The 16,297-nt window shown below is 43.6% G+C and overlaps 1 protein-coding gene across 1 annotated transcript; it reads right to left on the bottom strand.

Annotated features, from left to right (window-relative positions):
• Positions 1-14,949: 14,949 nt before the first annotated feature.
• Positions 14,950-16,071, bottom strand: LOC311144729 (N-acetyllactosaminide beta-1,3-N-acetylglucosaminyltransferase 4-like; the record flags this gene model as incomplete). The annotated part of the gene is made up of 1 exon (XM_084180824.1): positions 14,950-16,071. The coding sequence occupies one exon, from the start codon at positions 16,069-16,071 to the stop codon at positions 14,950-14,952; it is 1,122 nt and encodes a 373-aa protein (XP_084036950.1).
• Between the last annotated feature and the right edge of the window lie 226 nt (positions 16,072-16,297).

Raw genomic sequence — 16,297 nt, 5'->3', positions numbered from 1 at the left:
CCGCAACAGGGAGGGGTTAATACGGTAATCAGGAGGGAGTAGTAACCTATATGTAACCCCGTTTACTCTCCTCAGGACTTTGAACGGCACCCCAAACCGCGGGCTCAGCATTCGGCAGGGCAGGCGGAGGGGCAGATTCCGGGTCGAGAGCCAGACCCGATCACCCGGTACAAAGACCAGGGCCTCACTGTGGTGGCGGTCAGCGTTGGCCTTCTGGCGACGCAAGGCGCGCTGGAGGTGGATATGGGCAGTGTTCCACGTCTCCTCCGTGCGCCGAAACCAGTCATCCACCGCAGGAGTTTTGCTCTGGCTCTGATGCCACAGTGCCAGGATGGTGGTGTTACCCTGAGAGAGGAAAAGATCAGTGAAGAAGTCAATTGACAAGTGGGACCATGGCCGTTGTGGAACTGGTAAGGGATGTAACTTACCCGCTGGAAGGTGCCTTACTCTGGGCGCACACTGAGCAGGAGGAGACATACACCCTTACGTCCTTAGCCAAGGTAGGCCGCCAGTACTTCCTGGTCAGGCAGCGCACTGTACGACCAATACCTGGTTGACCAGAGGAGGGGGACGTCTGTGACCAATAGATAAGACGATCACGGACAAGAGACGGCACGTACCGCAGCCCAGCTGGGCACTGAGGTGGAGATGTCTCTGTGCGTAATGCCCGCTCTATGTTCGCGTCCACACTACCGGCGCCACAATGCAGGAGGCCGGAAATATGGGGGTATTGTCTATGGGCCTCTCCTCTGTGTCGTACAACCGTGACAGTGCATCTGCCTTCACGTTCTTAGTACCTGGTATGTATGACAACGTGAAATCAAACCAGGTGAAGAACAAGGTCCACCTGGGCTGGCGAGGGTTCAGCCTTCTCGCTGCCCGGATGTACTCCACGTCACGGTGGTCAGTCCAGACGCGGAAAGGGTGTTTCGCCCCCTCGAGACAGTATCTCCACGCGGTCAGGGCTCTGACAACAGCCAACAGCTCCCGATCACCAATGTCGTAGTTCTGCTCCGCCGGGCTGAGCTTCTTAAGGAAAAAGGCACAGGGGCGGAGCTTGTGTGCCATGCCCGAGCGTTGGGATAGGACAGTGCCTATCCCTACCTCGGACGCATCCACCTCTACTACGAACGGTAATGATGGATCGGGATGGGCCAGTACCCGGGGCTGAGTTGAACAGAGCCCTCATGTTACTGAAAGCCCTGTCAGCCTCAGCAGACCAGTGGAGCCGAGACGACAGAGAGGTGATGGGAGCTGCGACCTTGCCAAAGCCCCGGATAAACCTCTGACAGTAATTGGCAAAGCCAATAAAGCGATGCACCTCCTTTACCGTGGTTGGAGTAGGCCAATTACGCACGGCTGAAATGCGGTCTCCCTCCATCTCCACACCTGAGTTGGTGATGTGGTATCCGAGGAAGGAGACGGACTGTTGGAAGAACAGACACGTTTCTGCCTTGGCATACAGGTCATGCTCCAACAGTCGGCCCAGCACTCTGCGAACCAGGGACACATGCTCGGCGCACGTAGCGGAATACACCAGAATGTCATCGATGTAGACCACCACACCGCGACCAAGCATGTCCCGAAACACCTCGTTCACAAAGGACTGGAAGACAGATGGAGCATTCATCAAACCGTAAGGCATCACCAGGTATTCATAATGCCCCGTGGTTGTGCTGAATGCTGTCTTCCACTCGTCCCCCTCCTGGACACGCACCAGGTTGTACGCACTCCAGGGATCTAATTTCGTGAAGAAGCGCGCCCCATGCATTGATTCGATAACAGAGGAGATGAGGGGTAGAGCATAACTATAGTGAATGGTAGTTTTATTAAGTGCCCGGTAATCAATGCAAGGGCGCAGACCTCCATCTTTCTTCTTCACGAAAAAGAAACTCGAGGAGGCGGGCGAAGTGGATGGACGTATGAACCCCTGGCGCAGGGACTCGGAGACGTATGTCTCCATAGCCTCCGTTTCAGCCTGCGACAGGGGATAGACATGACTCCTGGGAGGCACAGCGTCTAACCGGAGGTTTATCGCACAATCCCCCACCCGATGGGTTGGTAATTTGGTCGCCTGCGTTTTGGAAAACGCATGCGCCAAGTCGAGGTATTCGGGGGGAATGCGCACGGTGGAGGTAGTGTCTGGACTTTCCACCGTGGTTGCACCAACGGAAATAGCTAGACACCTACCCTGACACTCTCGCGACCACCCCGAGAGAACCTTCTGCGGCCATGAGAAGGTGGGGTCGTGTAGTGCGAGCCAGGGAAGACCCAACACAACAGGGAAATCAGGGGACTCAATAATAAAAAAGGTGATTTGCTCCCTATGGGTCTCCTGCAGAATCATCGTGACTGGTGCTGTAACCTCCCTAACATAACCTGACCCTAATGGTCGACTGTCAAGTGCTTTGATGGGCAATGGAATGGATATGGGAACCAATGTGATACATAGACTATTAGCTAACTACCTGTCCATAAAGGTCCCAGCTGCGCCTGGGGAACTACCGTGTAATCAGGGAAGTTGACGTGTATGGTGAAGTGCGCAGCAATGTAGAAAATAGTAAAAATAAAGAAAAACCCTTGAATGAGTAGGTGTGTCCAAACTTTGACTGGTAATGTATATTCCATAAACGATCACTCAACCTTTGCCCTTATCAAATTATTCATAATAACCCATATTTACTGATCTGTGTGTGAGGTTTTTTGAGTTTTCAGAACCCAAGAAAGCCTGTGCCATATATGCTATGTCATTAGACATATGAAGGCCTTTGCCTACATTTTGAATCAGGACAGCCTCAATATCTATCCCCAATATCTGGTGAATAGTCAGGGAAGTCCGAATATCTGACACTCGAGTTGACCAAATGACACGTCATTTACTCTCAATGGGAGTAGTGATTACTCACACAATAACTAAAAATGACAATAAAGCAATTTCGATATGCATTTTCGAAAGAAAGAGGAAAGGAAAGAAAGCATATTGGACGATCTTTATCTCAACCAGCACATTTATAAGCAAAGACCCTTGCACCCTTAAACTTTTGGAAATCTCATCATCAAACACCCCTTTGACCAGATCTACACAGCTATTTGACATGGAACTCTGTGGTGGTGAGAACTGAACGTTTATTTTTAACACTGTGTTTTGCTTGAGAGGAATGTATGTATGGGAGACACTCAGTAAAGATGTAATCTGCAGACTCTAAGACAAAACATTGCACAATATTGTTTGATCTTACAGTGAAGATAACATGGGTGGTGTAGGTGACTTTAGTAGTAATATTCATGGTCTTTTTAGGACCAATAGCATTTTGATGATAAATTGTTACGGGTCAAATATGGGTTGTGTTGGGGACGAACTTGAGTGCTCTCTTCCACAGTGTTTGTCCTGTTCCTGTGCCTTACTACACAAGTAGTAGCCTTCCAATGGAAACAGATGGCAACATACAGTGGGGAAAGAAAGTATTTAGTCAGCCACCAATTGTGCAAGTTCTCCCACTTAAAAAGATGAGAGAGGCCTGTAATTTTCATCATAGGTACACGTCAACTATGACAGACAAATTGAGAATTTTTTTCTCCAGAAAATCACATTGTAGGATTTTTTATGAATTTATTTGGTCACCTACAAACAAGCAAGATTTCTGGCTCTCACAGACCTGTAACTTCTTCTTTAAGAGGCTCCTCTGTCCTCCACTCGTTACCTGTATTAATGGCACCTGTTTGAACTTGTTATCAGTATAAAAGACACCTGTCCACAACCTCAAACAGTCACACTCCAAACTCCACTATGGCCAAGACCAAAGAGCTGTCAAAGGACACCAGAAACAAAATTGTAGACCTGCACCAGGCTGGGAAGACTGAATCTGCAATAGGTAAGCAGCTTGGTTTGAAGAAATCAACTGTGGGAGCAATTATTAGGAAATGGAAGACATACAAGACCACTGATAATCTCCCTCGATCTGGGGCTCCACGCAAGATCTCACCCCGTGGGGTCAAAATGATCACAAGAACGGTGAGCAAAAATCCCAGAACCACACGGGGGGACCTAGTGAATGACCTGCAGAGAGCTGGGACCAAAGTAACAAAGCCTACCATCAGTAACACACTACGCCGCCAGGGACTCAAATCCTGCAGTGCCAGACGTGTCCCCCTGCTTAAGCCAGTACATGTCCAGGCCTGTCTGAAGTTTGCTAGAGTGCATTTGGATGATCCAGAAGAGGATTGGGAGAATGTCATATGGTCACATGAAACCAAAATATAACTTTTTGGTAAAAACTCAACTCGTCGTGTTTGGAGGACAAAGAATGCTGAGTTGCATCCAAAGAACACCATACCTACTGTGAAGCATGGGGGTGGAAACATCATGCTTTGGGGGAGTTTTTCTGCAAAGGGACCAGGACACCTGATCCGTGTAAAGGAAAGAATGAATGGGGTCACGTATCATGAGATTTTGAGTGAAAACCTCCTTCCATCAGCAAGGGCATTGAAGATGAAACGTGGCTGGGTCTTTCAGCATGACAATGATCCCAAACACACCGCCCGGGCAATGAAGGAGTGGCTTCGTAAGAAGCATTTCAAGGTCCTGGAGTGGCCTAGCCAGTCTCCAGATCTCAACCCCATAGAAAATCTTTGGAGGGAGTTGAAAGTCTGTGTTGCCCAGCGACAGCCCCAAAACATCACTGCTCTAGAGGAGATCTGCATGGAGGAATGGGCCAAAATACCAGCAACAGTGTGTGAAAACCTTGTGAAGACTTACAGAAAACGTTTGACCTGTGTCATTGCCAACAAAGGGTATATAACAAAGTATTGAGAAACTTTTGTTATTGACCAAATACTTATTTTCCACCATAATTTGCAAATAAATTCATAAAAAATCCTACAATGTGATTTCCTGGATTTTTTCCCCTCATTTTGTCTGTCATAGTTGACGTGTACCTATGATGAAAATTACAGGCCTCTCTCATCTTTTTAAGTGGGAACACTTGCACAATTGGTGGCTGACTAAATACTTTTTTCCCCCACTGTATATGATGTTGCATCATGGACAAAAAGAGTTAGACTTGGTATGTTTTGAAGGTTAAAGAAACTAAAGAAACTCTATAAAGAAAAGCAATCAACATTGGCACTGATTAACTGTAGATCATTGCCTTTTATCATAAATGCAATGAATGGTGATTATATTGACACTGTAGAAAATGACTTCCATTTCTATCTTTCATATTCCACTAGAACCAGTCCGGGATTCTTCCCCCCCATACTGGGTCCAACCAGGTGGGCTGGATCCAGGAGCCGAAGATGAACGAGAAGACCACCGGAAAACATATTTCTGCCTTTCTGTTGCATGAGCGAAGCTGCCGAACTGAACATGGGGCCTGTCAACATATCAAAGACCTGCAATCCTGGATGTGCAACCACCAAGACTGCAAAGAAGTGTGCCAACTCCCTTTTGATGTGAACGACCACCACGAAACTCTTATGTTTGTGAAGAGGCTTCTCACCCTCTACACACAATGGTTGGTAAAAGGAACAGTGTAATAATAAATGTGACTACTTGAAATCACAATGTGACTACTTGAAGCTTTATTAATGAATTAATATATTTATTAATTTTGTATCTATTTATTTATGACCACATTTAGTTATTTATCAGTGTACTGATCAGTGTCTTATCTATTGAATACACTTATTTGGTTCCGGGTCACATATTGAACATACTGTGTTTGTAGTCAAAGAATTGGCTGTATCATTATGTTATCGGTTGTGTCATACAAGAATGTTAACCATTGTTGGAAATGCCATGTATTGTACCCGATGCACATTGAGTAACATGCAATAAAGTACTATGTTCCATTCATAAAAATGTTTCAGAAAATTGTACTGTTGCCATACTTCCTAGACTTGTGACGTACCGTTGGGAACGCAAGAAAGTAGGATGTTGAGGCTACCCAAAACACCGTACACAACAAAAACACAGAACCCATGTAGGAAAAAAACTATTTTCTTTACTTCATAGAGCAAGAAAGAAAATATTTACAACACTTACTTATCTCAGAGCGAACAAACATAGAAAGACAAGGACTTCCAAAAATTAATCTCATAAATGAAATCTCCCTTAAACAAAATTGTTAATACTTGTTTTATAACTCAAACAATGTCATAATCCTTGACAGAGCAATATTGGAAACTTTCCCACATAGTAACTGCTTTGCAAAAAACAAAAAAAGAGTTTAATCATCATGACATCCATCTGCTCTTGCCCTTTGAGTCTTTGCATAGTTCCAATTCCCTTTGAATGGAACAGAAATAAAACTTTTGATCTGAAGGACGTTAGATTAATGTTAGCTGTGATTAGCCCCCATGCTGTCTGATGTGGGCAATATTGCACATGTGGGTCTCAGAATCTTGATCTGTAAGAATAATATAGTCCCCAGCCATAGCGTAAAGGGGACTCCACTCGTAGAGTAGCAAAGGTTGCAAACATTAGGTGATCACAGTTATTAAGACATGTACTAAGGCCTCTCGAAAAGCCCATATAACCCCTAAAAAATTATGATGAGACCACTGTGCTCTTGGAAACTTTAAAAACTCTAGAAATTGTTTTATACCCTTCCCCAGATACAGTACCAGTCAAAAGTTTGGACACACCTACTCATTCAAGGGGTTGTCTTTCTTTTTACTATTTTCTACATTGTAGAATAATAGTGAAGACATCAAAACTATGAAATAACCAATAAAGTGTTAAACAAATCAAAATGTATTTTATATTTGAGATTCTTCAAATAGCCACCCTTTGCCTTGATGACAGCTTTTTGTTGTGTACGGTGTTTTGGGTAGCCTCAACATCCTACTTTCTTGCGTTCCCAACGGTACGTCACAAGTCTAGGAAGTATGGCAACAGTACAATTTTCTGAAACATTTTTATGAATGGAACATAGTACTCTATCTCGGTGCTCTACAGACAGTTCCTTGGACTTCATGGTATAGTTTCTGCTCTGACATACACTGTCAACTGTGGGACCTTATATAAACAGGTGTGTTTCTTTCTAAATCATGTCCAAATAATTGAATTGGCCACAGGTGGTCTCCAATCAAGTTGTAGTGACATCTCAAGGATGATCACAGGAAATTGGATGCACCTGAGCTCAATTTGGAGTGTCATAGTAAAGGGGTGTGAATATTTACGTCAACGAGATTTTGTATTTCATTTTCAATAAATGTGCAAAAATTTCAAAACATGTTTTCACTTTGTCATTATGGGGTATCGTGTGTAGATGGGTGAGAAAATAATCAATTTTGATTTCAAGCTGTAACAACAAAATGTGGAGTAAGTCGAGGGGTATGAATACTTTCTGAAGGCACTGTATTTCTCTTTTTTTCAAGCTATACTGTAGACTCTACACCACTGACATTGAATCTCTCTCTGTTCATAAACTAAGCGCGTCTCTGTCTCCTGTCACGTCTGTCCAATACAAAGCCTGTTTTATCCCATTGTGCTCCAAACCATCGAGTGGAGTCCTCTTACACTTTCACATTATCATTGCTATGGGCTTTGTCTTTGAGTTTTTTTCCCATCTTCAATTTGTATGCCATTGTTGGCCTTTCAGAAAACGTTTCCCCTTTTTATTCCATGCTTCTGAAATAAAGTTTCACAAGCACCATTCTATGTATGTATAAAGATGGAGTTTAAAGCGGCAACATTTTGGGCCACCCAACCAAATTCACATAGAAATGTGTTATAGATGTGTCATTCTCTTTGAAAGCAAATCTAATAAGCGGTAGAGCTGTTCTATGTGCACTATTTCTATACTTCCCGATCTTAAGTTTAGTTTTTGCATCTTTTATTTTAGGTTTTGTACATCAGCTGAAAATACAATATTTTTGGTTATAGAAAATATATTTCACAGCGGTTTAGATGGTACAATGATTCTCTACACTATACTTGCTTGTTTTGTCACATAAACTGAAATTAGGCAAATTATTAGAATTTTAGGAACCAGGAAATGGCGGAGCGATTTCTGCATAGTGCACCTTTAACCGAACTTAAGCAACCAGTTGGCTGCTGGTGGTACTCCAGTAGACATTAGAGATGACACAGATTATGCATGGTCAATGCTTCACTAGTCCTTTTTAGAGTGGTTAAACTCTTATGACTATGTATCATAATTCTGTGTTGTCCTTGACAGAGAGACCAACTTGAAGAAACAGTTAAATGAGGAGAAAGCCTCCCTCCAGAAGCCCATCCATAAAAGCAGTGCCTTGATCTCTGAGAAGGATCAGGAGCTGGAGACACTGATGAGTGAAGTAACAATTGGTGCTTTTCCCTATTTCTAGACATTTTAATTCCCTACCTCATGGCAGGCTCCCTGGCACTCATTCTAAGCCAAAAAGCATTGGAGTAGTCTTATTAGAACTTGAGTTTATTTTCAGGAGATTGTTTTTCAGCATTTGTATACTACACTGAACAAAAATATAAACGTAAAATGTAAAGTGTTGGTCCCATGTTTCATGAGCAGAAATAAAAGATCCCAGAAATGTTCCATACGCACAAAAAGCGTATTTCTCTCACATTTTGTGCACCAATTTGTTTACATCCCTGTTAGTGAGCATTTCTCCTTTGTCACGATAATCCAGCCACCTGACAGGTGTGGTATATCAAGAAGCTGATTAAACAGCATGATCATGGCCTCCCGAGTGGCGCAGCGGTCTAAGGCACTGCATTGCAGTGTTGCGGCATCACTACAGCCTGGGGTTTGAGACTTGTGGTGGGCCGGGCGCCTGCAGGCTGACTTCGGTAGTCAGTTGAACGGTGTTTCCTCCGACACATTGGTGCAGCTGGCTTCCGGGTTAAGCTAGCGGGTTATGTTTCGGAGGACGCATGACTCGACCTTTGCCTCCAGAGCTCGTTGGGGAGTTGCAGCGATGAGACAAGATCATAATCATGAAATTGAGGAGAAAAAGGGGGTACAAATTTACACACAAAAACTGCATGATCATTACACAGGTGCACCTCGTGCTGGGGACAATAAAAGGCACTCTAAAATGTGCAGTTTTGTCACACAACACAATGCCACAGATGTCTCAAGTTTTGAGGGAGTGTGCAACTTGCAAACTGACTACAAGAATGTCCACCAGAGCTTTTGCCAGAGAAATTAATGTTCATTTCTCTACCATATGCCGCCTCCAACGTCATTTTAGAGAATTTGGCAGTACATCTAACCGGCCTCACAACTGCAGACCACGTGTAACCATGCCAGCCCAGGACCACCACATCCGGCTTCTTCACCACGGGATCATCTGAGACCAGCCATCCGGACAGCTGATGAAACTGTGGGTTTACACAACCGAAGAATTTCTGCACAAGCTGTCAGAAACAGTCTCAGGGAAGCTCATCTGTTTGGTCGTCGTCCTCACCAGGGACTTGACCTGACCGCAGTTTGGCGTCGTAACCGACTTCAGTGGGCAAATGCTCACCTTCGATAGCCACTGGCACGCTGGAGAATTGTGTTCTTCATGCATGAATCCTGGTTTCAACGGTACCGGGCAGATGGCAGACAATGTGTATGGAGTCGTTTGGGTGAGCGGTTTGCTGATGTCAACGTTGTGAACAGAGTGCCCCATGGTGGTGGTGGGGGTATGGGCAGGCATAAGCTACAGACAACGAACACAATTGCATTTTATCGATGGCAATTTGAACCGTGACGAGATCCTAAAGCCCATTGTCGTGCCATTCATCCGCTGCCATCACCTCATGTTTCGGCATGATAATGCACGGCCCCATGTCGCAAGGATCTGTACACAATTCCTGGAAGCTGAAAATGTTCCAGTTCTGTCATGGCCTGCTTACACACCAGACATGTCACCCATTGAGAAGGTTTGGGATGCTCTGGATCGACATGCATGACAGCGTGTTACAGTTCCCGCCAATATCCAGCAAGAAGTACTTAACCTAGGTTGTACTTGTGCATTCATTTAAGATATGTTTCCATACTATTGCCATATGACGTGCCGTGGTTACTTAGCATACTATGACAATGGCAACTTTCATACTAGCAGCGTTATGGTAATTCCCTCTAAATGAATGCAATTTTGCTCATAAAATGGCAAAGAGAGCTCTGCTTAAACTCTGCTGAAACTGATGCACGTCTGCCAAGTCCATGGCTGGCAGTGTATACAGAATTTATTTAAACTCACTAGAGAACCTCTGACAATTGATTTATGAAGCTGTTTTATCACAGGTGTGCTGAGATACCTCAAACAACTTTAACCAAAAACAATCAAGATCTTTCTGTATCCCTTAACTTACGGTCACAGGCTTTAAAATGGGTTCGTCAGAGGTTCTACAGTGATAAAGCTGTAATGCTTGCCTACCCACTATTTTCTCTTAGGTTGTTTTAGTATTATTCCATCTGTCAGTGATGACTTGAATCTATTGTCTGCCATTAGGTGGGTCCTAATTTTGATCTGTTTTGTCTCCTCCCTCTCCACTTCCTCATTTACCTCCTCCTCCTCTGTCACTGATGTTGGCCATGCTACCCGGAAATCAGGCAGCGGTTTGTTACTGTTTTTCATCAGCTCCACTCATGCATGTCTATTTGACTGTAGATTTCCCTTCGGTTCCTGTTCTGTCTGTGCTGTTCTTTGTTCTGAAAAATAATTCCTGAAAGTTCCTGTTGATTTACATTTCTGGTCATCTCCTAAATGCATCCGCATGCTTCCCATCCGAAACAGTTCGAAACAGTTTCAAGCCTCAATTCGTCAGTGCATGGACTCAGGGTGTCAAGTGTTCCACAGGGATGCCGGCCCATGTTGTCTCGAATGCGTCCCACAGTTGTGTCAAGTTGGCCGGATGTCCTTTGGGTGGTGGACCATTCTTGATACACACAGGAAACTGTTGAGCGTGAGAAACCCAGCAGCTTTGCAGTTCTTGACACACTCAAACCGGTGTGCCTGGCACCTACTACCATACCCCGTTCAAAGGCACTTAAATATTTTGTCTTTCCCATTCACCCTCTGAATAACACACATACACACAATCCATGTTTCAAATGTCTCGAGGCTTAACAATCCTTCTTTAACCTGTCTCCTCCCCTTCATCTACACTGTTTGAAGTGGATTTAACAGGTGAAATCAATAAGGGATCATAGCTTTTACATGGTCAGTGTATGTCATGGAAAGAGAAGGTGTTCTTAATGTTTTGTACACTCCAGTGTATATTATGATGACATTTTGTGACGTTTTGTTCATTTTGGTCTTTGGCAAGGGTTTTTTCAGCTGTTCGTACACACAAATTATTTTCTTGAGGCAAGCCAAAGTTCTGTAACCGAAGTATACGCGCCTTCGTTGGTGATTGGTCAACAGTAGGCATTCTTCAGTTAAGTGTTTGTTGTCATTCAATGAGAGACGACTCGTTTTTATGCAAACGTTTTCACTTGAGAAATACTGCACCTTGGATGTAAAATTGCACGACTAAGACCTCCTCGGCAAGAACTTCAAAATTAATTACAGATCTCGAGTTAACTCAGATTAATTCTGACTAGTTTGAGGAAGTGTATACTGGCTACGGCGTCTCAAGAGGGACAAACAGTACTATTGCCACTTTTTTCTCATTTTTCAACCAAATGTCTTTTAAGGGAGTATGCGAGGCATAGACGTTCACTTCGCATAGCCGAGTTCTGCTAGGAGCAAACCGAACCTAGTATGCAGATGCCTTAAGGAGGAATCAGGCCTCATCTCTGACATTTCCCATAAGGATTTATTTACAATAGCTTTCAGGGATTCAAAAAAATGACCTCATGTCCTATTCATAAAGGACATTTATCTGAGTATGAGTTCCAGCAAATTGACATGCCTTGATGCCACAATTTCTCATGGTGGACAATCCAGAGTTGTACTGTTCAGTGTTGCCCTCATTACCCTTGCCCATGCTCAAACCAGGATGTGGGGTTTGTTTTCACAACATAGGAACTGGCCAAGCACATTGGTGAAGGTTGTGGTTCACTGTTCTTGTAGTAGTATGGTGGGTTGGGGAAAGGGGTGAATTTACTAACTGCTTGTTTGATATTGGTACTGTTGGATGACCTGTTGTTCATGTGTCCCAGAGTTCTAAGTTACGTCACATTTATTTTTAACTGAACTGTGGCAATGTCCGTGATATCCCTTCTTGTCTGGGACAGATTGAGTTCCTGAACTCGGTTATCGTGGACTTGCAGAAGAAGAATGAGGAACTTAAGGGCAAGCTGGAGAAGATGGCAGAACCTGCCCTCAATGGGAATAATGCAAGCAAGCTTGACAACTATGATGGGTCAGCCTTCTCCCATGCTCTTAAACACTAACCCTGAGTCAGACAAGTTAAAGCCCACACTAACCTCATGCTTTTTTCTTTTTTGTTCATTTCATTAAGTTAGTTCAGAACATGAAGCAGTTCAACGCTGGTTAACTTTCAGTAAAAAATACCTGAACTCTGCTGCATGGGACAGTGTCAAGGTTGAAACCGCTAAACAAACCTAAAGCACTGAACACACTTTATTCCTCCTCTCTGTTTAAAATCCTTGGTTCCTTTTTAAATGGCCTTTACAAGAACATTGCATAAATAAATGATCATTTAAGGGGACAAAATATTGTAAACAGATGGTATAATGCTTATGAATTTCTGTCCCTAACTTTTTGAATGATGAAAACATTTGCAGGAGCTCATGTGAAATTACCCTATTTTTGACCACTCATGAGGATAATTTCTCTATGAAAGGAATGCTTATTTTACAGTAGCTTCATGACGAATGCTTTTCCAACAGTCTTGAAGGAGTTCCCACATATGCTGAGCAACAAGTGTTGGCTGCTTTTCCTTCACTCTGCGGTCCAACTCATCCCAAACCATCTCAATTGGGTTGAGGTCGGATGATTGTGGAGCCAAGGTCATCTGATGCAGCACTCCATCACTCTCCTTCTTGGTCAAATAGCCCTTACACAGCCTGGAGGTGTGTTTTGGTTCATTGTCCCATTGAATAACAAATGATAGTCCCACTAAGCGCAAACCAGATGGGATGGTTAAGTGTGCCTTGAATTCTAAATAAATCACTGACAGTGTCACCAGCAAAGCACCCCCACACCATAACACCTCCTCCTCCATGCTTCGCGGTGAGAACCACACATGCGGAGATCATCCGTTCACCTACTCTGCGTCTCACAAAGACACGTCGGTTGGAACCATAAATCTCAAATTTGGACTCATCAGACAAAAGGACAGATTTCCACCCGTCTAATGTCCATTGCTCGTGTTTCTTGGCCCAAGCAAGTCTCTTCTTCTTATTGGTGTCCTTTAGTAGTGGTTTCTTTGCAGCAATTCGACCATGAAGGCCTGATTCACGCAGTCTCCTCTGAACAGTTGATGTTGAAATGTGTCTGTTACTTGAACTCTGTGAAGCATTTTTTTGGGCTGCAATCTGAGGTGCAGTTAACTCTAATGACCTTATCCTCTGTAGCAGTGGTAACTCTGGGTCATCCATTCCTGTGGCAGTCCTCATGAGAGCCAGTTTCATCATAGCGCTTGATGGTTTTTGCGACTGCACTTGAAGAAACTTTCAAAGTTCTTGACATTTTCCATATTGACTGACCTTCAGGTCTTAAAGTAATGATGGACTGTTGTTTCTCTTTGCTTATTTGATTTGTTCTTGCCATAATATGGACTTGGTATTTTACCAACTAGGGCTATCTTCTGTATACCATCCCTACCTTGTCACAACACAACTGATTGGCTCAAACGCATTAAGAAGGAAAGAAATTCCACAAATTAACTTTGAAGAAGGCACACCTGTTAATTGAAATGCATTCCAGGAGACTACCTCATGAAGCTGGTTGAGAGAATGCCAAGAGTGTGCAAAGCTGTCATCAAGGCAAAGGGTGGCTACTTTGAAGAATCTCAAATATAAAATATGTTGATTTGTTTAACACTTTTTTGGTTACTACTGATGTGGATTTTTACATTGATATGGATTTTGTTATTGGTACATCGCTGTTGCTACTGGAAATGATTGATTAACTCCGGAAATACTTTGGTTCTTTGATCAATATAAGGACGAATTTGCCACAACACTACATGATTCCATATGTGATATTTCATAGTTTTGATGTCTTCAGTATTATTCTACAATGTAGAAAATAGTAAAAATAAAGAAAAACCCTGGAATGAGTAGGTGTGTCCAAACTTTTGACTGGTACTGTATATATTGTTCTCTTCTCATTTATTTTCTTTACACAAATTATATCCTTGTAAGAAAGATTGGAAGTGATGCAGACAATTACATTGATGGAAGTTACTATCTGCAATATTAAGCTGATCTACCCCCTAAAAACAAAACAAAAACAAAAAAGAAAGTACTGTCTGCTGAGCAATAAAGTTAATTTGAATAGAAACTGACTAAACACTGGAAATTGTCACTTGTTTTGGATAACATTATGACATCATGTTTAAATATAATATTACATTCCACAGATTTCAGCTATAGTAGACAAGTTTCAATCGCTGCTACCTCATACAATTTCTTGTATCTAACTACTCCCCCACCTCCCCGTCCCCCACCCCCACCACCCCCCCAGAGCACACTAGACCGGTTTATTTTATATTTACCATCAATACCTCTGTAACCCACTAGACCTGTTTTTAAAGTTTCCTATCAATACCTCTGTTCCAACTTCCTAAAACACAAGAAACCTTCTAGAAAGGTCCTTGTCATAAGAGTCAAATCTCCGTAAGGCTCGTACACCATCTTTGCTTGTCTGAACACACAGGAAAGGCAATATGTCAGAATACTTCAAATATTCGTATGGATGAAGGAAAGGAAGCTATTTCTGACCATTCATAAGGAACATTTCTCTATGAAAGGAATGCTTATTTTACAGTAGCAAGATAGACAAGTACAGCAACATACACACAACACCTTATGCCTCACATCCTTATCTAAAGCATTTTAGCTTTGTGTCCTGCAGTAGAGACCACATGGTCCACATCTCGGTGGGATTCAGTTTGTGCACCAGCATGATCTCCCTGTAAATGCAGGGGTTGAAGTGTGACACCACCTGACGGAACCCAAAGGTCTTGAAGCCAGAGTGGTGCGTCAGCGTGACATTAATCTTCTGCAGGCACATGCCCACAAACACATCATCAATGGGGAAGAGGTCAGTGCTGGACGCTGCCACTACCAGGCTCAGCACAGTCTGACGTGACATCAGGTAGCCCCCACCGCCAGCGTATGGAGGATATGGCTTGTTGGGGTACATCTCCACTGGTATGAAGTACTTCCATTGGTTATGCCGGATTGGATAGGCTCTTGGAATGATGTCACCAGCGAACAGTTGCTCAGAGGGCTTTCGGCCTTTAACATATTCAACTAGATTGCTGGTGTGAACAAAAACGTCATCGTCCCCTTTGAACACGTAGTGGGCCCACTGGCATTCCAAGGTGAACCAGTTCAGGAAGTGGACCTCCTTCAGGGTCAGGTTGAAAAAACTGTCCTCAAAATCCCACTGCAGGATGTCCCCAAATTGCCTGCTCTCCCACTCCAGTAGCTGCTGCAGCGGGTATCCCTGTATTCTGTCTGACGACTTACCTACTAAGAACAACAGTTTCACCATTTTACCCTGAACATATCCCCTCTTCCCCCAAGTGGTCCGGAGCGCAATCCTGCGATCCACCTGGATGGCTGTGGACTTAATGGCCAGCAGGAGAAAAAGGCCTTTTTCACAGGGTGTCGGAGACAGCAGGCGGGGGAATGTCCTGCAGTGTTTGAACATGAGGAAGTTACGGTGGGGAGATGGGATAGAGGATGGAATGTTCTGCATGCTGTCATTGAGGGAGCACTTAAAAACATCCACAGTGGGCTGTGACTGTGGTGGTGTGGTGGAGGCAAAGGTGTTCCACTGCCAGTCTGTGTGGTTCTTATGCCACACTCTGAGCTCTCTCCTATATGGTAGTAGGACATTGAGGTCCATCATCATAAAGAGGACGCCAATCAACAACGCAGTCCCAATGACAATGGACCATCTACTGAGGCTTTGGTTTCTGAATAGTATCCCCATGGTTCTGAAAAAGAATTGCAAGCGCACTACTTTTTAGCAACAAGGAGACAGAATTGGCACTGGTAGCCTATGGGCAATTCGACTGTAACAGAGTGACACTGAGACAAAGATTTTTCACTTTAAAATGTCTGTCAAACAAATGATTGCAAAGTTAAGCAAACCACACAACTCTATGCACTACTTCTAACAATTTCCACAGCTTTGTTTAATTTTGATTTTCTTTTAA

Source organism: Coregonus lavaretus (genome assembly GCF_964263955.1).
Source record: "Coregonus lavaretus genome assembly, chromosome: 17".
NCBI lineage: Eukaryota > Metazoa > Chordata > Actinopteri > Salmoniformes > Salmonidae > Coregonus > Coregonus lavaretus.
This window is presented reverse-complemented; position numbering and strand designations above follow the sequence as displayed.